This window comes from Crocodylus siamensis, chromosome 7 (genome assembly GCF_052110815.1).
Source record: "Crocodylus siamensis isolate JL-2025a chromosome 7, ASM5211081v1, whole genome shotgun sequence".
NCBI classification, from domain to species: Eukaryota; Metazoa; Chordata; order Crocodylia; family Crocodylidae; genus Crocodylus; species Crocodylus siamensis.
This window is the reverse complement of record NC_143401.1, coordinates 81921031-81946103: the sequence shown is the minus strand read 5'-3', so window position 1 is coordinate 81946103 and position 25073 is coordinate 81921031. Positions and strand designations below refer to the sequence as shown.

General features: G+C 42.5%; 1 protein-coding gene and 1 long non-coding RNA gene across 2 annotated transcripts in view; both read left to right on the top strand.

The window, feature by feature from the left end:
- The window catches only part of DMBT1 (deleted in malignant brain tumors 1), a 162575-nt gene that overhangs the window by 127791 nt on the left and 9711 nt on the right, over positions 1-25073 (top strand). Inside the window, 5 exon segments of the mRNA XM_090058728.1 lie at positions 3431-3581; positions 3930-4141; positions 6030-6199; positions 7210-7278; positions 7280-7370. Of these exon segments, the coding sequence (XP_089914854.1) occupies positions 3431-3581; positions 3930-4141; positions 6030-6199; positions 7210-7278; positions 7280-7370 (693 nt within the window).
- LOC149860039 (uncharacterized) lies at positions 20061-23752 on the top strand. The gene is made up of 3 exons (XR_016443546.1): positions 20061-20133; positions 22274-22309; positions 23693-23752. It is a non-coding gene; the product is annotated as an uncharacterized LOC149860039 (long non-coding RNA).

The following is a 25073-nucleotide window of genomic DNA, read 5'->3' as shown; positions in this document are numbered from 1 at the left end:
CTGAACACAGTATTCCAGATGTGGCCTCACCAATGCTGAGTAGAGGGAAATAATCACTTCCCTTAACCTACTGGCCACACACCTACCAACGCAGCCCAGTATGCTGTTAGCCTTCTTGTCAACAAAGGCACACTGTTGGCTCATAATCAGTTTATAGTTTCATAGTTTCATAGTATCTAGGGTCAGAAGGGACCTGAGCAGATCATCTAGTCCGACCCCATGCCATGGCAGGAAAGAGTACTGGGGTCAAATGACCCCAGCAAGGTGTTCATCTAACCTCCTCTTAAACACCCCCAGGGTAGGAGCCAGCACCACTTCTCTTGGAAGCTGGTTCCAGACCCTAGCCGCCCTGACTGTGAAGTAGCGCCTCCTGATGTCTAACCTAAACCTGCCCTCTGCCAGCTTGTGACCGTTATTCCTGATCGCTCCTGGCGGTGCTCGGGGGAACAGCGACTCCCCCAATGCCTGCTGATCCCCCCTGACTAGTTTATAACAGGCCACAAGATCCCCCCTCAGCCTTCTCTTGTGGACGCTGAACAGGTTCAGGTCCCGTAGCCTCTCCTCATAGGGCCTGCCCTGCTGTCCCCTGATCATACGAGTGGCCTCCTCTGGACCCTCTCCATGCTGTCGACTTCCCTCTTGAAGTGTGGCATCCAGAACTGGATGCAGTACTCCAGCTACGGCCTGACCAGTGCCGCATAGAGGGGGAGGATCACCTCTTTGGACCTGCTCGAGATGCATCTGTGGATGCATGACAAGGTGCGGTTGGCCTTCCTGACTGCCTCCCCACACTGGCGGCCCATGTTCATCTTGGAGTCAATGATGACCCCCAGATCCCTTTCCGCCTCCGTGCTGACAAGAGGGGAGTTCCCTAACCTGTAGGTATGGTGCGGGTTGTTCCTCCCAAGGTGCATCACCTTGCACTTGTCTGTGTTGAAACCCATCCTATTCTCGTCCGCCCACCCTTGTAACCCTTATTTTCCACTGTAACCCCCTGGTCCTTTCTGCAGAGCTGCTGCCCAGCCAGACAGCCCCCAGCCTGTACCAGTGCATGGGACTGTTCCATCTAAATATAACACTTTGCACTTGTCCTTGTTGAACCTCATGAGATTTGTTTTGACTTAATTCTCCAATTTGTCTAGGTCACTCTGAATCCTAGCCCTACCCTCCAGCATATCTACTACTCTCCCCAGTTTGGTATTGTCTGCAAACTTGCTGAGGGTGCACTCTATGCCATCTTCCAGGTCTTTGATGAAGACATTGAAGAAAACCAGCCCTAGGATCAACCCCTGGGGTACTCCACTTGATACTGGCTGCCAACTGGTCATCAAGCCATTGATTACTACCCTCTGACCCTGATGCTCCAGTGAGTTTTCTATCCACCTTACAGTCCATTCATCCAACCCATACTTCCTTAACTTGCTTGAGAGTGTTGTGGGAGACTGCATCAAAGCCTTGCTAAAGTCAAGGTATATCACATCCACTGGTCTTCCTGTATCCACAAAGCCAATTATCTCATCACAGAAGGCAATCAGGTTGGTCAGGCATGACTTGATGACTGTTCCTAATCACTTTCTTTTCCTCCAAGTACCTAGAATTGGATTTCTTGAGGACCAGCTCCATGATTTTTCCAGGGACTGAGTGGAAGCTGTTCAGTCTGTAGTTCCCTGGATCCTCCTCCATCCCTTTCTTAAATATGGGAAATATATTTGCCCTTTTTCATCTGGAACCTCCCCCAAATGCCATGACTTTTCAAAGATGATGGCCAGCAGCTCTGCAATCACATTGAACAACCCCTTAGCACCTCTGGATGCATCCCACCTGGTCTCATGGACTTGTACATATCCAGCTTTTCCAAATAGTCCCTAACCTGTTCTTTGGCCACTGTTGCCTGCTCACCTCCTCCCCAAACTGTGATGCCTGGTGCAATAGTTTGAGAGCTGACCTTTCCTGTGAAGACTGAGGTGAACAAGGCATTGAGCACTTCAGTCTTTTCTGCATCCTCTGTCACAAGGTTGCTTCCCCCATTCAGTAAGGAACCCACACTTTCCCTGATCCTCCTCTTGCTACCGACCTACTTGTAGAAACCCTTCTTGTTACCTTTCACATCCCTAGTAGCAACTCCAATTGTGCTTTGGCCTTCCTGCCTTCATCCTTGCATGCCTAAGCACTGCTCTTATACTCATCCCTAGTTATTTTTCCAAACTTCCACCTGTTATAAGTTTCCTTTTTGTGATTTAGTTTACTCAAGCATTCCCAGCTAAGCCAACCTGGTTTTCTGCTGTACTAACTAGTCTTCCTGTGCATCAGGATGGGTTGCTCCTGCACTCTCAGTAAGGTTTCTATGAACAGCCAGCTCTCCTTAAAGTTTCAAAAGGCATCACTTAACCATTAGGAAATGTCAAAATGAAGGTTGGCCCTACATCCCTAATTCTACGTGTGTGTGTGTGTCTGTGCTTTCGTGTATGTGAGAGAGAGAGAGAGAGAGAGTGTGTGTGTTACACTAGATTTTAACTTCATAATCATTTTTTTTCCTGTGGAAAATCACACTCATTCTGTGCACGTTTTAATGCTTTTTTGTATCATTCCGCATTCAGACTCTGACCCCAAGACAAGTTAATTACATCTAAAACCAGTACTGAATGCAAAATTATTGCTTTTCTTCATATATGCTCCAATAGTGTTGTTATCACAGCAGCTGAAGGCTTCACTTTGCCCCAGTCAAGGTCATTGATAAAGATATTGAACAAAATTGGCCCCAGGACCAACCCCTGGGGCATTCCACTTGATACCAACTGCTAACTAGACATTGAGCCATTGACTACTACCCTTCGAGTCTGACGATCCAGCCAGTGGTGTGAGAACCTGAAAAGCTACTAGGATAAGTATTTTAAGCCGGACATTTTTATAGTAGCCCAAACAGCATCTCAGATTGTAAGGATGGGCTTCATTTATGCTGAAGTGGTAGAGAGCACCCAGCTCACAAAAACAGACTAGCCCAGTTAAAAATACATTAACAGTTCTAGGGTAAATTCCATATTCATTGATTTGGCACATAGGATATCAAATTAATGGAAAAGAATGGCAATTGGACTTCACAAATGGACTTCAGCTATCAGAACATTATTTAAAAATTCATAATTTTTCTTTAGTGAAAGTTATATTCTTTGATATATATTCCCTGTCTTCACTTACATATATTTAGAGCCTAATCTGGAGCGTTAACGAGCATTAAATAGATTGGTATAGACTCCAGCAGCTCTTTGGTTGACTCCTTTCATGCAGAACCTACCTAAAGGCCACTCATGTCAATTGAAGACTTTCCTTTTAGCTTTAGTAGCTTTGGATCAGACTTCCAGGATCTATGCAAGTATGCACAGAAATTAATGTAAATTATCTGTCTGCTTTTTTTCTCCTCTTCATTCTGCAGCAAATTATTCTTGTAGTGGCTTACTTGCCAACTCATCTGGGGCATTTACTAGCCCATTCTATCCTGGAAATTATCCAAACAGTGCTGATTGCGTATGGGAAATACAAGTAGACAGCAATAGACATATAACACTCGGTTTCAGAGATGTTGTGTAAGTATAGGGCAGACATCCTGGGCAATGGACAGGGTCAAAATCTTGGATTCTTGATATTCGTACCCTCTTCTGTTTAAGCACTTTGCTCATCCTGTTAAAAAATTATAGGTGTCTATAACTCTTAAAATGAAAATACTGCTGTTGATAATTTCTGTTCTTGCCTTTTGTTGAGCCTTAAAAATATGTTTGCTTCCATATCAATCCCAAAAGGGGAAAAATTTCTTGTCCCCATAGATTTTACAGTCTGAAAAAATGTCATCCCATATTAACAGACTGTTTTGTGATAAGAGGTTAAATTGTACTTCACACAATGCATACTACAGCATATTCATGTTGCTTCCCCAGGATGCAAGGAGTTGGATGCCAATATGATTACATTGAAGTGTATAATGGCCCACTAAATCTCTCTCCTTTGCTTGGGAGAATTTGTCATGGCTCTGTTTTCACCTACACATCATCCTTAAACTTGGTGGCTGTTCTCTTCCACACTGACGACAGCTATACAAGCAGTGGGTTTCATGCTAACTATTACTCCACACCAGCAGATCAGAATCCTTGTAAGTTCCTGTTCATTACCGTACCTTGATTCTCAGTGAATAAGAATATTTGGTCATTTTTTTGCTACTGAAAGGTTTGGTAGAATAGCGACCATTCCTTGACCAAACATTCACTATTTGATCACCAATTTGCTACTCTTAGGTAATAATTAGCTCTACATTTTAAAGGATCTAACTGTAAGTTTGTATAACACGAATTATTTTTACAGTTTTTAAGTTATTCAGCCTAATTTTTTTCTTTAAAATCAGATTAATAAAATGATATATATTTGCTTGTGCTGCTTTTTGGGTCAGATCCTAGTCCTAATCCAGGGAAATGTCCATTGGAGTTGGACTCATCTTGTTTTGCACTGTATGAGATGGCTGCATGCCTTCCCCTAACTAATTCATTATCATTTATCTGAGGATATGCTTTTTAAAAACAATATTGGTTTGTCTGAGTAAAGGATTTAGTCTGCAGTAAGGACTCTCCAGCCCTAATTTACCAATCATCACCTCAAAGTGACCATCCACCACATCGGGTAAAGATCATCTCAGCACCAGATCTCAAGGCTGAACTTTCCTGTAGCTTCCCCTCTGCTCCCTTGCTGTGAGCTCTGTACTGACTGGAGATGAGAGAGTCACGGGAGGTCTGCCAGTGATTCTTCTGTACTCCACTTCCATTACCAATAATCACCACCACAGCAGGAGAGACAAGTAAAAGGCATGGATCTTAGAAGGACTCTTCTTGAATTTCCTGTTCCTTTCCTTCTAGGACACTGGTCTCTGTATAATGTTTCCCTATGTCACAAAATCAGAACAGAATAGTAATACAAAGAGGAGGGTGGCTTGAATGCCTTTGGGATATTTTGAGGCAACCCTTGAAATGAACCCAGAGCTGAAGTTTAAACTTTACCTAATTCAGGCCCTAAAGTAGGTTCCTCTGCCAGCCTGAGATCTAGAATACCAAGTCCCTCTCCTGGGCACACAAAAATGGTTTTAGCAGTGGGGCTGCCAAGTGGTTAGAGCATTCATGCAGGAAGAGGGAGTCTGTGTTGGAGGCCGTGTCAGGCAAGGGGGATTCAAACCCACAGCTCCCTCTTTCTTTCCCTCAGTTCCCAAGAGCTCTCCAGCTATCAAATTAGAGACTAGGGTCGTGTGTAGACAAAATGAGGGGCTTGTGTGCATTACACTTTACAGCAAGTTAAATGCTTTTGCACCGCTTTAATGGCGTTGGTGTCTGCACAAGTCAGCGGCATATTGTGCAGTAATTCCAACCTTCGTAGCAAATACGGCAGCCTGCCTGAGGTGTGTGAGGGGCCGGTGCTTGCCTCCATGGCTGCAGTGCCCCCCAGACTGGGTGCCTGTGGGTGGGTGCTGCCTAGGGGGGCCACCGCTGCTGTGGAAGGAAGCACCAGCCCCCACCACAGCCCAGGGACTGCTCCACCCGCCGGCAGCTCACTCTCCCCTCCCTGCCATGGGCGAGGCAGGTAAGTTAGGGTATATGCATGACAGCAGGGTTTAAAGAGCCCTAAATTAAAGCAGTGATTTTAAAAGCCCACTGCTTCAATTTAGGACCCCCATTTAATCTACATAAGCCCTAGCTGCACAGAGACACACTGGAGTCCTCCAGCTGAAGGTCTACCAGGCCCATAGTGATTGCCACTGATGAAACACACTGTTCACAAGGACAGAAGGCCTAATTTGCTGGATTTCATTAAAAAAGTTAATCTGTTTAAGAGTTAAAATGTTTTAAGAGAACAGAAGTGAAAACATGTGGTTTGGCCTATGCTCTCCTTCCCACACAATTTACACATGTAATGAATAACAGCGCTTGCCTAATTGCAGTAGTTTATCATTACCAGGTACTGGGCTATATTAATGATATCTGTTTTTCCTTATCACCCAGCACTTGTATGCGTGCCAGAACACATGCATGTGGCAATTAGCAGAGACTATCTCCACTCACAAGGCTACTCTACAGATATCAGCTTGAATGACCTTTACAGTAAACCAAAGATCACACCACACTATGTCATATTCGATATACCAGACAAGGGCTGTGGTGCAAGGAGAGAGGTATGATACCGAACACCTACCTGCATAAACAGATCTATTTAAAAAGCAGAACTCATCTTCTGCAGGTCTGCGAATTGAAACATGCACCACCATTCACAACGATGAGGAGTGAACCGAAGGCTGCAGGATGTTTGAAGGTTTAAACATTAAATTATAGGAGAGACTTGTGTAAAAAAAGAAATAAAAACAAGTTTATGACATCTCCTAAGCATGAGAAGATCTTCATGAATAACAGTAAACACTTAAGTACTACAATTCACTTCTTTAAGATTACTCACATGTGCTGTAAAATACCTCGCTGCTTTGGAACATTTTGGAACCTTTATATATTATGTATTCAAAGCTTTCAAAAGATATCTTTGGATTCAGTTTAAATATCTTTCACATAATGGGTGGTTATATGCAATGTAGTCAACAAGGTTGTTTAATATCCCCTTGAATAGACTTTGCGTTTCCATCCCAATGTCTACTAGTCTTTGAAAGACTTCCTATAGAAGCAACATGATTATCTTATATCATATGCACTCACACAACCACATGTACTTTTCCCTCCCATATTCAGCCCTAAAAAATTACAATACATGTCTGAAACAAGGAGGCTTATTTTTTAATTGGAATGGAAACATGGAGACAATGTGTCTGAATGACCGCCCAGATGGTTGTGCTTCTCTCTGGCCCAGGAAGCAGCACAGGTGGAGTCCAGAGTTAACCCTCACACAGACTAAAGCTGCTACCAATCTTTAGCAGCTGTTAGAGGCTTAACACTGTAGCTTGTGCCTAAAGCAACCATGGAATGGGCTGAGGGCAAGGGAGCTGCTCCACGCAGTCAACCATCACCCTAGAAATATCTTTTTTTTATGTTTTCTGCCCAAAAAACAAGGTGCATGTCTTGTTTGGTGTTGTGTGGTATGCAGTGTGTTAGCAGAGGGGTCCATCCAAATTTTAGTATGCATACTGTTAACTTACCTGCATGAAATAATTCTGTGCTCTTTCTCTAACATGCCTAATAGGGAAACAACAATACTATCACTTACACTAATCTAATCAAAGCAACCTCTTCTGGTAACACAATCAAAAGGACAAAAGGATCTTCACTTGCATGTTAACTGCAAAATGCCCCAAAACACCTGGATACAAGTCCTGTATCTTGCTGCCAATGTTATAGAGGTCAGTGAAACTAAGTACACCAGATATGATGTGAACCTGACTTTTTATGAAATGTCATAATTCTCGCAGCTAATCTACGACTCTCCATACTACGTTGATTTGAACCAGACTTGATACCTTCAAGCTTATCTTCACAGCTCTGACACAAATCTGATGGTGATTGTGGATACATGTGTTGCATCCCCTGATCCCAGTGATTTTACAACCGAGACATATGATATAATCAGGCATGGGTAAGGACTTCCTCAGTTAAAATTTCTTTATTTGCAGTTGTGGGCGAGGTTTGGGGGTTTTTTTTAACTTCTGTGTTTATTTTTGGAAGAATTTGAATAGAACTAGCCTCAAGTGTAGATAATAGCCACTGAATGTTTGATTTTTATACCTCGGGACCATGTCAGTGGAAGGACACTCATCAAAGCAGGACATTTTTAACATAGGTCTTTTACATGGTGGGTAACTGTTTGGAATCCAACTATAGCTGCAGTGGGGAAAGGGACATGACACCATCATCTCCCCAACAGTTTTGTGAGTCTTTCTCTGCAAATTTTCTTTTTCCAACCAAAATGAATGTTACCTAATTGCATGAACATTTCCAGGGACAGCATTGTTGAAGTTGAAATGCATATGAATTTACTGTTTAAAAATGTCCACCAGCTCCTGCTGTCAATGTACATCTTTTAATTTGCTGTGGTATTCCAGGTGTATAAAAATAATGGAAAATAAACAGAGTGAAAGGCCAAAATAATTAAACTAAGTTAATATTAGAACAGGGCATTCGGAAGTTACATTTAGAAGAAGTCACTTTCAAAGTGGTTTAAGAAATTCCTGTCTAGGACAGCTTATAAAAACAAAACGGTCCAAAGGACCTTTCTAAGCATTAGTCTGATAGTGGTCCAATAACCTGTAGAAACTGAGATTATCCTAAGAGCACTTCATTTCCTTGTGAATATTTGATGGGTTTCTTGGACTTTATGTGAGAACTGGGCAATTTATTCCAAGATAGCATCTGTGTGTGGAAACAGAGGAGTTCAGCTCCTTATCCCTGCTAATTGAATTGAACCTGAATGCACTGGCATGAAATTATGCTATCTCATGAATTTACCACCTTGACAGGAAAGTGCGCACACACATATATGTTCTATTATATATTCTAAATATAACTTTTAGGCACAACTACATCAGTCAAATATGTAATAGTTTTAAACTCCATTTCACTCTGCATCTGAATATCCAAATATCCTACTGGGATTCAAACACAGGTTTCCTGCCAAAGGCCCATTCCTCTTAACATATCAGATATCTAAAATTGCATACTCTGGTTACATTGCTCAAATATAATATCAAAATTATTTTCAGCACGGGCCTCTTAAATTTAAATTACTTACAGCAACAAATATAAAGTATTTGTCCTAATGTGTAACATTTCTAGTTAAAAAAATTGTCTAAATGAAAACCAGAAGAGACGCTGGTCATAAAGCACTTCTCTGAGTACATCAGCAAAAATACAGTGTATACATTTAAACTTCTGACTCATGCTTTGTCCTGTTGCAGACCTAGGTCCCTCATTAAGAAGCTTTGCCAAGCAACACTTTGTACTGGTTTCTTACATGTGTATATCCCAGGGGTGTTACAAAATGCACATTGAGCTATGTCTGTTCCTTCTCCTGCCATATAGAATTTTGGAGAAACTGTCTTGAAGACCTGGATATATTAGGGGATAGATGTTTTAGTTGTTTCTGATGTTTATTTTATAATTTTTTGCCTTTAATTTTTCCATTAGCCTCTCAGGTGTGATCATTGGTCAAAGACAGACAGTCAAAATGGCAGTATGAACTGCCAAATAACCAAATCACATCTCCCTGTTTTTTTAACGTATTTCAGATGACTTTTCCTACAAAATACCTGGATCTTGCTGATGCTATGGAGAACAGGGGGATTGCACTGTTTTATATGATGTTCATACATATGTTTGTTTTTCTATTGGGTATTGGGCATTGAGTTCCAGCAGAAAGATGCTTAAAGAAAACTAGCAGCAAACATTAAACAATGTCCTGGATAAGGAATTTCCCCAGATACAATAGCTAGTCTCCCAGCTGTGAAAGGCACTCCTCAGCCAAGGGCTGGTAACAGGTTCTGTGCACCAAACCTGAGAACTTGGAGCTGGAAAGACTCAGATCTGTTTAGAGGTCTGGCCTACAGAGAGGCGTGCCGGGAAGCAGTCAGCAGATGCATGCTGAGACAGATGTAGGGAGAGTAAGGAGCTGCAACAAGAAAATGAGAACACCAAGTTAAAATCTTGACTTCCTACAGGCTTGAGATTCATGCCAAGCGCAGACCTTTGAAGGAGAATATTTGCAAGAGCTAAATCCCCTGGGCCTGTCTGAGAACCAATTTGAGAATGCAGGTTTAACTCAGAGATCCAGCTGGAGAATGGCTCATCAAGTGATCCCATCCCATAGAGAAATGAAGGCACATGTCCTCTTGAAAGGAGGGCCTCATAGAGGACCAGACTGGTAACAAGCTAGTTTTTCTAATCTCTCCACTACCAATTACCTGGCCTGAATTCTTCTTTTCAGAGGTGGGACTTCATGAGGTGATTGGGTGGAGGATTGGAGGAAATCCCGTAGTGGTGATGGAGTGTTAGTGGGAGACAAGTCCTCTTAATCTCTATGGAGAAGGAAAAGTAAATTAGTGTAGAAAAAAGGCGGAGTCCTCTCACTGATCTTCAGAGCACTTGCTTGTGGTTAGTCACCAATATATCCAGTAGGCTTGTGCAAAGCAGCTAGTATTTGCTTCAGATTCAGATTAGGCTGATTTGGGGGGCAGAGATTCAATTCAGTGATTTGAATCAGTGCCCCAAATCGATTCAGCCAAATCTGATTCAGAGATTCGGCTAACATCTCCTGCCCACCCTCAACTGCAGCCCCACCCACTCTCCCAGCTCCTGGCTCTTTAAAAAAAAAAAAGCCCCCACTCACCAGCTTCTGCCAGGTGGGGGGCGATCCCTGCTGCCCCCCACTGCCCTGTGCTGCATGAGGGGGCTCTGTCACAAGCTCCCAGAAGCCACAATGGCTGCTGCAGCAGCTGGTGAGTTGGGGCTTGTTTTTTTCTTTTTTGAAGAGCCGGGAGCTGGGGTGGGGCAGCCATGGGGGCGCTGGGAGAGCAGGCGGGGGTCCGAGGGCTCATGGCAGAGCCCCCCATGCAGTGTGGGGCAGTTGGGGGAATCAGGGCAGTGTGGGGGCAGCCCCCCTGCCTGGCAGCAGCTGGTGAATAGGGGCTTTTATTTAAAGGGCTGGGAGCTGGGACAGGCGGGGCAATCATGTGGGGGCTGGGGGAGCAAGCGGGGGTCAGGGGGCTGGCAGGGATGGGGCCTGGAAGGGGTCTCCCCATGGTCCCCTCCCCCTTTCTCCACCCCCCCGCCCCCTACTTACCAGCACACAGTCCGGGTCCAACTCCCTGCTGCAGCAAGTGGGGACTGCTACATCCCTGAAGCTCTCTGGATCTGAATTGATTCAGAGAGCTTCAAATTGATTCAGATCTTTTAATTGGTCTCCTGATTCGATTTGAGTTCAGAGATTCAGCCACTGAATTGGGCTGAATCTCCTCCAAATTGAATCGGCACCCAAAGCGTCACACAGCCCTAATATCTAGATATGAAACCATATTAAAGGAACCTATAATATTATTTTTACCTTTACATGAAAACTTTGCCATGCCAAAAGTAAGTGTCATCATAGATACGGTTGGGAAGGATCTGCACCAGTGCAAGTGGGAAGGAAAGGGGTAAAGTCTTGATGGTGTGAGAAGTCCTGAGATAAGGAAAAGCAAACAGAAATCTAGGGAATAATGCAATATTCTCCCTCAATGGATTTGTATGCTTTAGAGACTGTAAAGTTCTAAGTCTATTGGACTGGGCCTGTAGGTAACATAGTTAATAATCAGTTGTTGTAATTTAGTGATTCAGGTAAAAATGATTAACGAGGTGATTCTATCCCACAGAGAAGTGAAAGCACTTGCCTGTCACTCAACTACTACAGTAAGGGGCAGGGGCCCATTTTAGTGTAAGTGGAGATGTAAGCCACAGATTGCTTTTTGTCTGATGCCATATCCCTATGAGAATCACTAAGATGTTCCAGTTCCATAAACTTCCATACTGGCTCTAGCATGATTGAAATTTTTCTTTTCCCATTTCTAGAAATAGTAGAAGCAATTTTTCTCTTTTGCAGCTTCCTTAGGTTAAGATGCCTCTTCATTTTGCGTTTTAAATTACCCTTGCCTTAAATTTTCCTTGAAAAGGACCCCTATTAGCTCAATCAGTCCTTTTTGCTTTCATTTCTTTTTGTTCTTTGCTCTTGGCATATTTTTCCTTTTCATAATCTAAACTGCGTTCTACAGTCTTCCTACTTCTCTCTGTACCTGGCCCCTGAAATACTTGCTTCTTGATTTTCTGAATTGTGATGACTCGTGTATTGATCCTTTGATTTTTGTGTTCTCTGTTGGTTTCTCTCTGTTGTTTTCTCTGCTTCTCTATATTTTAACACTAACTTATTTGACAATTATTTATTGTATTCTTGTAATGTCTACAGGTCCTAAGAATTAGACCTGTGTGAGGCAACTAGTATTTGCTTCGGGTTTGAATTCGGCTGATTGGGGACAGTGATTCAATTCGGTGATTCAAATCACTGTCCTGATTCGATTCGGCCTAATCTGATTCAGGGATTTGGCTGCTGCCGAATCTCTGAATCAGCCAGGCCAGGCCAGGCCCACCCACCACCCGCTCTCCCAGCCCAGCAATGGCTGCCCCACCCACTTCAGCACTTGAGGGGAAAAAAAGCCCTACCTCAGCAGATGCTGCCAGGTGGGGGGGGCGATCTTAGTTGCTCCCCCACTGCATGGGAGACTCTCCATGAGCCCCCCGACCCCTCCCTTGTTCCCCAGCCCCCGCTCCATGGGTGCCCTGCTCAGGCCAGATCCGGCTCTTTAAGAACAAAAACACCTGAAACTCCCCCCAGACTCACCACTCCTGCCCTGCACCATTTGTGGGGCTCTGCATGACCCCCTAAAACCCTGAGGCTGCTGAAAGAGTGGTGAGTCCTGAGGCTTTTTCCAGCTTTTTTTTTTCCTTAAAGAACCAGAGTGGGCCTAGGCGGGGCACCTGTTGGGGAACTGGGGGAGCAGGGGGGTGGGAGGGCCATGCAGAGCCCCCCATGCAGCATGGGGCAGTGGAGGGCCATGGGGATTGCCTCCCTACCCAGCAGCACCAGGTGAGCACTGGGGCTTTTCTTTAAAGTACCAAACTGGGGTGGGCAGGACAGCCATGGGCGGGGGCTGGGAAAGTGTGCAGGGGCTGGGGGTGCTGGGAGAGTGGGGAGGGGTCGGAGGGGCTGGCAGGGTCCCCCCATGCTCCTGACCCCCCTTTCCCAGCCCCCAGTACTTACTAGCTCCAAGTTGACAGCAGCTCCCTGCTGTAGCCACCAGGGACTACCCAAATCATCAAAGTTCTCTGTACCTTTTCCAAAGATTTGGAGAGCTTTGAATCAATTCAGCCTTTTAAATTGGTCCCTTGATTCAATTCAGATTTGGAGATTCGGCCACTGAATTGGGCCAAATCTCCTCTGAATTGAATCACCACCCAAAGCTTTGCACATCCCTGCTACAAATGGGCCGAGATCCCATTATGCTAAGCAGTGTACAAGCAAGGAAGACAATGGGTCCTGCCCCAAAAGTACACTAACATTGCAACAAAAATATAGGGAAAAGTCTGGCATGTTGCTCCTACATGGGTTTCAGTTTTTCATTTTATTCTTTCCAAAATCTGTATAATCAAGTAAAAGGCACACTAGAATAGGGAGAAGAAAGAAGGGAACAATGTTGATCATATGTGGAATTTTTAAAGGTTATTTGTCAGACTGTAATAATCAAGTGATACAGAGTAGTCTATTCATATGGTCTTTCCAACATCCTTCTGATTAATCTTGCAAGCATTAAGCCTGGCCCTACTCATATGTCCCTTATTTAAGTCAATGGAAATTTTGACAGGAAACCTTGCAGAACTGATCTTGGTAGTACCAGGCATTGCAGTCAGTAAAAAGAGTTTGACCAACTGATATTTTCCATTAGCACTTTAGTTGTTTACATTAGCTTTCAGTAATGCCTGTGTATGCCTGACCCCTAATCTCATAACTGAATATACAGAAATTATATCAAGTGTTTCATATTAGGCAGAATTATAAACAAGTAATATAATCTACTTCCTTATTACAAATACATACAGACAAAACAAGACTATTTTTCTTTCTCTTAAGACTAATTCTCTGCTAAATCCCTACTCCCTTGCTGCCCCACTACAGCAGTATAGGGCACGAATTTAAGGCAATCTTCCTATATTTAGATTCTAGACATGGAATATAATAACATTAATAGATTTTCTGTTTCTGGAATCTGATTATTGGGAGGCCGTGTTAAATTCAGAGTCATCTTGGATTCAGGGAAATACAGTAAACACATTCATTGGCAGAGTTCCGAAACTGATAACTACTAAAATTTTGAAGACTGTCATATTGAGATGTACATTAAGTCTTGATCAGTGTGGTTAAGCAGACTTAGGAAGTAGTCAGATGTTAGAATCATAGAAAATTTAGCTAGGAAGGGAGCTCAGGAGGTCATCTAGTCCAACCCCCTGCTCAAAGCAGGACCATCCCCAACTAGACCATCATCCAAGGATGGAGCTTCTACTACCTCTCTGGGTAACTTGTTCTAGTGTTTTACTACCCTCCTAGTGAGAAAATTTTTCCTAATATCTAACCTAAACTCCCCTTGCTGCAACTTGCGACTTTTGCTCCTTGTTTTCTCATGTGCCACCAATGAGAACTGTCTAGCTCCATCCTCTTTTGAACCCCCCGTCAGGGAGTTGAAGTCTGCTATTAAATCCCCTATTATTCTCTTCTTCTCTAGCCCAGTTCCCTCAGCTTCTTCTCATAAGTCATGTGCTTCAGCCCTCTCACCATTTTTGTTGCCCTCTACTGGACTCTCTCCAATTTGTCCTCATCCTTTCTGTAATCGGGGGCCCAAAACTGAACACATCTTGGATTCAGGGAAATATAGCAAACATATTTATTGGAGTTCTGAAACTGGTAGCTACTTACATTTCGAAGAGATGCCACATTGAGCTGTACATTAGGTCTTGACCTGTGTGGTTAAGCAGACTTAGGAAATGGTCCGGATGTTTCATGGACAAAGAGAAAGAAATCCATATGCAAAAATATCTTCCAACTAAAAACTTGGGGATGCTCTTGAGACCCTCAAATATAGAGCTGGTATTTAAAATTATACAGAATTGATTCATTGAAATACATTAAAGGTGAAAAAGGCAGGACTTAATCATTAGGAAATGCCAAACTGAATGTTGGCCATACAAGCTGAATTCTACCACTCTATGGCTGTATCTACACAAGTCGCTGACTGCGCAGTACCCCATGGCTACTGCACAGCAGTGTTGCATGGCAGAAACTGTGACGCGATGCTACTGTGCTGTCAGCATCACAAAGAAGTTATTTGTCGGTGCTACTGCACAGTAACCCAGATGACTGCAGTCACTTAGTACTCATTTGTATGAGTTCTAAATTACTGCACAGTCAGTGTCTCGTGTCAATGTGGCGTATATGTGTGTTACACTAGCCCTTAATTTCATAATTAGTTTTCCTTCATGGGACATCACTCTCATTCTGTAAACAGTTTTTAATGTTTATTTGTATTGTTCTCCGCTCAGAATCTGACCCCAGATTCTGGCAAATTAATTACAACCCAAACCCAGTACTGAATTCAAAATTATTCTTTTTTTCTCATAGATGCTCCAATAGTGTTGTTACTATAGTGATTGAAGGCTTCGCATTTATGTGGGAGAGAAGATAAAGTCTGCATTACTTGAATACCATTCATGTTGAGAGGCCAGGATGGCCTGTTTTTCCCAGGGTACAGAGAATTTTTATAATGCTTTAAACCTTTAAAGCTTAACTCCAAGTAAGTGGTTGAAATTGCAGTAGCTGCATACCAATGTATGCATGAACAGCTGATGGAGTTTCTTGGTTCAGAGTTGAAGTTGGTGTGCAAGGTTTTGTCCCTAAAATAGAATAATAGAATCATAGAAAATTAGTGTTGGAAAGGACCTGAGGATGTCATCTAGTCCCTGCTCCAGTAGGACCATCTCTAACTATGTCATCCCAGCCAAGGATTTGCCTAGCTGGTTATTAAAAACCTCCAAGAATGGAAATTTCACAACCTCTCTGAGTTGTGAAATCAGTCCCAATGATTTACTACCCTCTACATAAGAGTTTTTCCTAATATCTAACCTTAATTTCATTTGCCACAACTTGAGACCATTGCTCCTTGTTCTGTCATCTGCCACCACTAAGAACAGTCTAGCTCAGAGGTCAGCAACCTCTGGCACATGTGCCAAAGCATGGCATACAAAGGTATTTTGCCTGGCACATGCACCTCGGGGTGGATGGTGGGGAAGGGACGAGGGCTACAATGCCACAACAAGGATTGGGCCCCTCACAGCTCCCCTGCAATCCACCCAGATATGCATGTGCACCCACCACTGGCAACAAGCTGGGCTGGGGCTCTGTCAGCCCTAGTGCAGCTGCTTGTACCCTCCCTGACACGTGCCGTGAGCAGCCCAGAAGCCATAGGGGGCAGCAGGGGTCTTCTCAGAGCCCAGGCCAGGTGTGATATTTAGCTGGGAGGTTGCGAGAACCTGCATGAGGGTCCACGGAGCCTCAGCCTGGCTTGTTGCTGACTGTGGGTGCAAGCACACCTGTGGCAGAAGGCAGGAAAGCAGCGAGGGGCCAGATCCTTGTTGTGGCAGTGCAGCCCCAACCCCATTCTGCTCTCTGCCCGGAAGTGTGCATGCACCTGCTGCCTGCAATGAGCCACTCTGTGGACCTGGTGCAGCCACTTGCACCCTCCTGGTTGTGGCAAGCAGCCAGCTGGGGCAGGCCCTAGCCATCTTCCATGGAGTCCAGGCTGCTTGCAGCATACAGGGGTGAGGCTGCAAGCAGCTATACTAGGGTCTACAGAGCCCCAGCCTGGCTTGTAGCCAGTGGCAGGTGCATGCATGCCTTGGGGCAGATGGCAGGGAGGGGGCCCAGGCTGTACTGCCACAATAAGGACTAGGCTCCTCACAGCTCCTCCCACCATCCACCCCTGGCATGCCAACATCTTCCAAGTAGAGGTTGTGAGTGCTTTTGGTGCACTGCCCAAAAACATTGCTGGCCCCTGTTTTAGCTCCATCTGCTCTGTAACTGCCTTTCAGGTATGGTGCTATTAAATCCCCCCTGTCTTCTCTTCTCCGGACTATATTAGCCAAGTTCCCTCAGCCTTTTCTCAGAAGTTATGTGCCCCAGTTCACTAACCATTTTTGTTGCCATCTGCTGGACTCTGTCCAATTTGTCTATATCCTTTCTATAGTGGAGGGATCCAAAACTAGACATAGTACTCCAGATGTGGCCTCACCAGTGCTGATTAGAAGGGAAGAATCACTTTCCTCGATTTGCTAGCAGCACTTCTACTAATGCAGCCCAGTATGCCATTAGCCTTCTTCTCAACAAAGGCACATTGTTGGCTCATAGTCAGCTGACCAGTCTCTAGTTCCGTGGATGAATTCCTTCTAACCTTTCTTAAAGATGGGCACTATATTTGCCCTTTTTCAGTCAACTGGGACCCTTCCCAATCACTATGAGTTTTCATAGATAAGGACCAGAAACTCTGTAATGACATTGGCCAACTCCCTCGGGTACATCACATCTGGCCCCATTAAGTTGTACACGTCCAGCTTTTCTAAATAGTTCCTAACCTGTTCTTCCACACCTGTTATCTGCTTACCTCCTCCCTGAACTGTTCTGCCAGATGTGGTAGTCTGGCCGCTGACCTTGCCTGTGAAGACAGAGGTGAAATAGGTATTAAGTACTCCAGACTTTTCTGCATCCTCTGTCACCAGGGTGCTTCTCCCATTCAGTAAGGGACCCACACTTTCCCTGATATTCTTGTTGCTGACATACTTGTTGTCACAGGCTAGCTGGGCACTGTGAGTATATCAGTTTAGTTGCAGACTGACTGAGCACTGCAACTTTATTAGCCACTGGGCTATTTGGTTCGGGATCGAGAAGGTGATGTTGGAAAGGAAAGAAATGACAAGTTTCATTTACAAAAAAGAATGAATTTTACTTATGACAACAAAAGATATAGTTTGCATATATAATAGTTAATAAAAAGGTTAAGTTAATAAGCAGACAACATAACAATACAGACTAAAATTGACAGTGATAATAAAACAGATAAAGAAATTAACTAAGAGTTCCCACTTGGTTAGTAACTTATCGGTAGTCCCTCGGTTAGAAGATGCACGGCAAGTTGAATCAGAGAAGTCAGACGTCTCTGAACTGGGTTGCTCGAAGGATACCGGTGGAAGCCCCTCAGTCAGGATTTGGCCTCACTCTCACAGGGAGTAAGAGATATCTATGGGGTCTGGGACAGCAATGACCCTTCTGTTCCGTCCTTCTCGAGGATTACTATGACGTGTGTGTTCTTTTATATTCTAAACGCTAATTTTTTAGTTATATAGCCATTCATAAGATTGCTTTATAGCTATTATCTTACGGGGTTAAAAGGTGTTAGAAATTATTATAATAACTTACTGCCTAAGCTGGGGTTTATCTAATAAGCAAATTGCAACACAACATCTTTAGGTTTAAAATCAGCATTACTCCACATAAATCTGTCCCCTTCAAAACTCTTTGACCATGCTTTTTTTGAGCTGTTCTTTTTGAAATGCACTAGATAAGCTGAGCAGTTGAATCCAGTTTTTATCATCATCAAGGCTAAAATTTGAGCGAGAAAGAAGTATTAGGTCAGCTAATTTCACAGCTAGAGCTTTGTCTTTGAGGCCTAGTCATTTCCACAAACAGTTACAAGTTACATTTGCGGGTTACAAAAATACAAGCTGCATATTAGACAAAAGTTCCAAATGCCTCCAAGAAGCACATATTTATTGCTTATTAATGTTTTTGATTTTGGCCATTACAACTTGTAGAAACCCTTCTTGTTACCCTTCATGTCCTTGCTAGCTGCAATTCCAGGTGTACTTTGTCTTTCCTGATTTCAACCCTGCATGCCCAAGCACTATTTTTATACTCCTTGCTACTTGTTTGTCCAAGCTTCCACTTCTGTAAGCTTCTTTTTTGTGTTTTAGCACACTGAAGGGTTCCCTGCTAAGCCAGACTGATCTTCTCCCATACTTGTTAGTCTTTCTGTACATCAGAATGGTTCATTCCTGCACCCTCAGTAAAGTTTCTTTAAAATACAGCCAGCTCTCCTGGGCTCCTTTTACCCTCAGACTGGTCCCACGGGAGATCTTGCCCATGAGTTTCCTGAGCAAACTGAAGTCTGCTTTTCTGAAAAGCAGGCACTGGGGAAGTCCCTGTTCCCCGAGCACTACCAGGAGTGACCAAGAATAATGGTCACAAGCTGGCAGAGGGTAGATTTAGGCTAGATATCAGGAGGCGCTACTTCACGGTCAGGGCGGCTAGGGTCTGGAACCAACTTCCAAGAGAAGTGGTGCAGGCTCCTACCCTGGGGGTGTTTAAGAGGAGGCTAGAGGTACACCTTGCTGGGGGCGTTTGACCCCAGTACTCTTTCCTGCCATGGCACGGGGTCGGACTCGATGATCTGCTCTGGTCCCTTCTGACCCTAGAAACTATGAAATCCAGGGTCCTTACTTCACTGCTTTCCTTTATTCCTTTCCTTAGTATCCTGAACTCAGTTATCTTGTGGTTGCTGCTGCCCAAGTTACCATCCACTACTACATCTCCCACCAATTCTCCCCAGGCTGAGCAGCAGGTCAAGAAGAGCATGGCCTTCAGCTGGCATCTCCAACACTTTAGTTTGGAGAGTTGTCCCCAACACTCTCCAAAAACTTCCTAGATTGCCTGCACACTGCTGTATTGCCCTCCCAGAAGATGTCAGATTGAAGTCCCCCGTGAGAACCAGAGCTTGTAATTGGGAAACTTCCATTAGTTGTTTGAAGAAAGCTGCATCCATGACAGTGCTCTAGTCATGCAAGCTATTCCACCAAGTCTCTGTTATTCCAATCACATCATAGTGCTTTGACTTCCAGTCCTTTCTTGTTTCCCAGGGTCCATGCATTTGTGTATAGACACCAAGAGTAACTAGCCCATTGCCCTATTTTGTCAGGAAGAATGAAAAGGCCTCCACCGTTGACTCCCTCCCCCACCCCCGCCTGGGCAAACCTAGTTTTCCGCCCCAGCAAACCTAGTTTGAAGCTCTTTCTAGTTCATGCAGCTCTTTCTGTTCCATAATCCTCAAACTTTCTAGCTTGGCCTTAAAAATTATTGAGAAAAGCAAGGAGAAATTATAGGGAAATATAAGATAGCAATTCAGCTTCACTTTTAATGCTGGCAATTTTTACAGGAAGTAGCAAAAATGAATGATAAGAAATCAAAACAGCAGTGGCTGTACCTGTACTGTTATCGTGCTTACTCAAAGAGATTGGCATCAAAGCCTTTTAAAAAATGTATGTGAAATATTTTAATTTATTTAATGATAAAATAAAGATCCAATTTCAAGGGCAGCCTCCTCTATATATTTTCAAGCAAGATATATCTTTCAGTCCATTTCTTTTCTTTCACCTCCAAGCCCAGTCAACATGGGTAACACTCTGATCTTCGTTTGGGTGCTACTTTTATACTCAGGTATTGGAACTAAAATGATGATTTTTCTCCCACTTTTTTTCTCGCCTATAAAAGAGTTGAAGAAATATTTAAATTGCCAGAGGAGAGAAATATTTGGATACAAATGTTAGCAGCCTAGATCGTTGAACTAAAATCATCTTTTAAATTCTTATTTTGCTGAATCTATGGACCTGATTCTATGATCTTATATACTTCTCTAACTCCATGGACTTCATGTCTAGGAATTTAAGGAGAATCAGGCCCTGTATAAGTACAAATTATTCTTTGTGCTTTGTTGATATTCTCTGCTTCTGTTATTTAAGGTTAAGAGGAGAGCAGGCAGGGGATGGAAAACTGAACATTAAAAATAAAAGAACATAGTTTCCCTTCTACTCCAGGAAATGCGCTGGGAATGCTATTATGTAGCTATGTAGTAGCTATGTTAAACTAAAATCTTTCATCTCTCTTGCACTTGCTCTTGTCCAGATTGCTGTTGAGCATTTAATATTACCAGGTTAAAACTGAACTTGTATCATGGATGTTCTTTACTGTCCTGAAGGTCATGGTCTTCTGCATTCGATCTTTAAATAATATCGCAATTAATTGTTATTGAAAATGTGACTAATATGATAATGATAACAATTTCCACTTCTTACTCTAGGGCTTTCCTTCATTACAGCTTGATGCTATTCAATGCACTACATAATATTAACACTTCACATGTGTGAGAGATGCTACTACTTTCCCAACAACATGACACTAACTGAACTGAATGGCAAGTCAAGGCAGGAGGGGCATAAACAGGTTCTTACAGTTAGTCCTTAGTTTTAATATCCATTTTTGCTACATTCATGCTACTGAAAGATGATATCCATGTGCCACAATATAGTATGATTATTTTAAGCCTGTATGAAAAAGATTATTTTAGTGGTAATCACACATATTTTCATATACATATCTCATTAACATTTCTATTGAATAGGGTAATAATTCATTATGTATCAATAAAATAAATAATCACCTTAGTTTTCTGCATCTTACAATACTTTCTGCATACACTTCCTAAAATGAGGCTGTAATTAATCATTTTGTTCCTGTTTCTGTATTATTCGGTTATAATAATAACCCACAAAGTTGAATGCGACTTTCTGCTGAAAAATAGAAAAAGAAACAAACCAAACAAACAAACAAACAAAAAACCCCAAACAAGCCTTTTGGTCAGATTTTCCTGTTAGCTTCACTTAAACAGAATGGTTTTAACCAGTTAAAACATAGTATAAAAACATGGTCTTCTCATTTTCAGGGGATACATGCTACATTCAGGTTTAACAACTTCGTCTTTAATTAACTATTTTCTTATGCCCCTTTTTAAGTTTGGCTTTTTCTTACACCCTCTTCTGTTTGTCTCTCTTCTAATCAAAGCAAAAATATTCCTTATTACGGATATTTTGGAGTGTTTATTTAATGTTTCTTTGGTAAAGTTTAGTTAAGAAAGTAATTCTCAACCAGAAATTGCTTCAAGACCAGGTGAAGAGATGTGAACCGAGGTCCCACAAAAACTCTAAGACATTCTTGTGAAATACTCTTTGTGTCTAACATGAATCCTTGGCAAACTACGCTGTTCTGTCTTTTTGGTAATCCACTGCCTCATAAGAATCAACAATATTAATCAAACGTTTAAAACAGTTTCTAATTTTGTCATTTTTACCATCTGTATTAGCATCTCTCCCAGAGCCGACATCTCGTGTGGCTTCTAGTGCTGTGGCTAGGTTCTATTTTCTTTCCTTACTTGCTATCTTAGTGTATATTCTTCATTCAGATAGGTGGCCTACACATCTAAAGGTGGAACAATCAGTTTCATATCTCAATATGAGATATAACTTAACAGGGATTGGAGTTACTTCTAATAACCCTATTGTCCTTTAATATGAACAGGCCTCTTGATAGCCACCATGGAGTATGATAGAAGTTACAGAGCATAGGTCATTTTTTTCATTATAGAAGGCCTGCAGAGTTCTGAATAGAGGTGGACAAGACATGGGCTTTTATTTCTCATTTTTAAATATCATTTCAAAACTTATTTATTTTTTTTTTAAGTTAACGCTTGAAAATAAACCTGTCTAACTCATCCATATTACTATTGTCTTTTTGCATGAGCCAGCTGCTACAGCAACCACCACAGAGAATACTACAAATCGTAAGTAAAAGCTCTTTTTTTTATACTAGGGAACCAAATTCTGAATGGTTCTGAGCAGAGGATGGCAGACCCTGAACTTTTCATCCCATAAACATTTTTGAAGTATTGAAAAAAGTTGCAATCCAAACTCAGCCTGAGAAGTAGAAATTGAAAAAAATGTTACAAACTAAAACTCCAAACCAGGTTTGGATCAGGCCAATCAAAATATTTCATTTAAGTGATTTTGACATGCTTCATTACTCATTTTTTTACTATAACTGTTTTTATTGTAAGTCTATTTTTACTGTAATATTAAAAATGTTGTTTAAAAAAATCAGATCTTTTTGTTCTGAAAATATCAAAATGAACCATTTCAGTAGTTCTAAACATTTTTCATAATTTTTTTCAAGTAGAGAAAAATTTTTCAAAATTAAATCTTTCCTCTAAATGATGTATTAAAAGCAAAGCTACTTTTACCACAAATTAGCTGTCATTTGCCAATACCTGTATTTTGTTTTTTATTTTTTAACCATGCATGTCACTTAGGTGTAACATTTTGTTTCAGTGCAGATATCATATTTAGCTGTCAAACCTGATTGCTGGCTATGCAAATTTGCAAGCTAGGAGAAATGTAAATTTTTCTCTTTGTCTTTTTTAACTTGTTATCTCTGGTATAGATGTAGGAATTCTGGCAGCTTCATCTTGCCATGAGCTGCCATCACTACTAAAGCCCAGTAAATCTGTATGTACAAAGTACTGAAAGTCCTTCAGGAAAGTTAGTCATTGCGGTCTCCCCGCTTAGACTTGGCCAAGGTAGATACTTGGCTTTGCCAGAGGTCATTGGATGCCTTTCTTATTTAGCCTGAATCCTGGAATACAAGGTGCCAATCTTACATCATTTCAGACTTCTCTTAAATGGCTACTAGGGGAATCAGTAAGGGATCTTCGATTTTCTCTTGTTCTTGTTACATGCCTCCCTCTGCCCACAGGAATATTTACAAGCGTTTCACTCTGGTATTTCCTCTAATATATATTTCTTGGTTTTTATTATTTGCATCCATCTCACAGATAGCTTCATGCTTATACCTTCTTTGGCTGGAGGCAATAAAAATGCCACCAACTTTTTTTGGGTAACAGTAGTGAATGGAGATCCCTTTGTATTCAGTTGGTATAACTTATCTTTTCACTGCCAGAGAAGAAACACACAGCCAGAACTAAATCAGGCTTCTGGATTAATTAATTATGTCACCATATTTATCTTGTTTTTTATTTATTAAGTAATTATTGAAATGTTATTGCCCAAAACTTATTCAGTAGTGAATTCAGCTACATAAATCAATGATAAATGTAAAGAGTTGAATACCACTTCTAGATGACTATTTATATATTATTTTCTGCCAGCAGAAACAACAGTATTGACAAGGTCAGCTATATCCACCACCACACTGGGGTTTACTTCATCAAGTAAGTGGTCAATCCTTGGCTGTGGGGTAAATTCAGTGGATGGATTAGATCAAAACAAAAGAAAACGGACACCTGATGTTTGCCTGAGCTGCAAATCGAACCCCAGTACCGTCAGCAATGTTATGCCATTAACATTTGCTGTTTTCACATATTGCTATTCATGTCTTTATTTTGGGCAAGAAAGTAAAGGAAGAAGAACTGCTACATGATCTATAGAGCATCAGTCCGTAACTAACCATTTTACACTTTCTTTTTGTCCCTCAGTTATGTAATTTGGGCCTAGAATATAGCAAGGTAGAAGCTTCATCTGGAAGAATTTGTAATATTATAAAAGCCTTAGTCTGTCTGTCTGTCTGTCTGTCCATAACACTTTATTCACACACTGATTGGTTGTCTGAAACAACCAATCAGAATGCTCCAAGAGCATTCCAGACAGGAGGCAGCGGTGGCCCTGGTCCCTGGAGGTGGCACCATTGGCCTCCCCCTCCCCGCACCGGCCCTGCTTCCTGGAGGTGGCTGGGCTGCTGGCCGAGGGGGATGGAGGGGACGATGGACACTCTACTGCTCCTGTCCCACTGCTGCCACTGGGCCTTGAGAGCAGCCGGGGGAAGAGGGTTGCACATGGATGGACGCACACCGGCAGCACCATGGGGTGCTGGGCAGCTGCTGCAGCCATCGAGTGCAAGCTTCAAGCTTTCCCCCCCTCACGTGCACACCTGGGAGGTAGTGGCACCACAGGGTGGGGCAGCAGGTGGCTGGGGGCGTGCACAGAGCCAGATGGCAGGGTGGGCACACAGGGCCAGAGGCACAATGGTGGCAGCACGGGCCAGTGGGTGGTGGCACCCTGTCTCTGCCAGCCCCCCAACCCCCTGTCATTCTTGATGGGCAAGTAGCTAGTACATAATAAATGGATAAAGTGGGAAATAGTTTTTATTTGACTAATAACTTTTTTTCATTAACAGCTAAAGTAGCAACTACATCAGAACATCCTGTAAATCGTAAGTTTCATAACATTTAGGTATTTGGGCTCCTCATTTTGTTCTTTTTAGTTATTTTGTCATTTTGTTGACTGTTGCAGGAAGGTTTTAAGTTGATTTTACTGCTTTCTTCCAAGTCTGTGGAGCCCCTTCATCAGTGAATCATTACTTTTCCATGCAGTGTCTTTTGTAACAATTTTAACTTCTGGAACTTTTAGAAAAATTGAATCTTGGGTCAGTAGCTGAATTTTGAAATGGAAAAGGACTCTGCAAAGGGTTGGGGGTTTTTCTTCAGCATCTTGCTGGAAAAAGAATCAAGCATTATTTCAGATTGAGTTGAATTA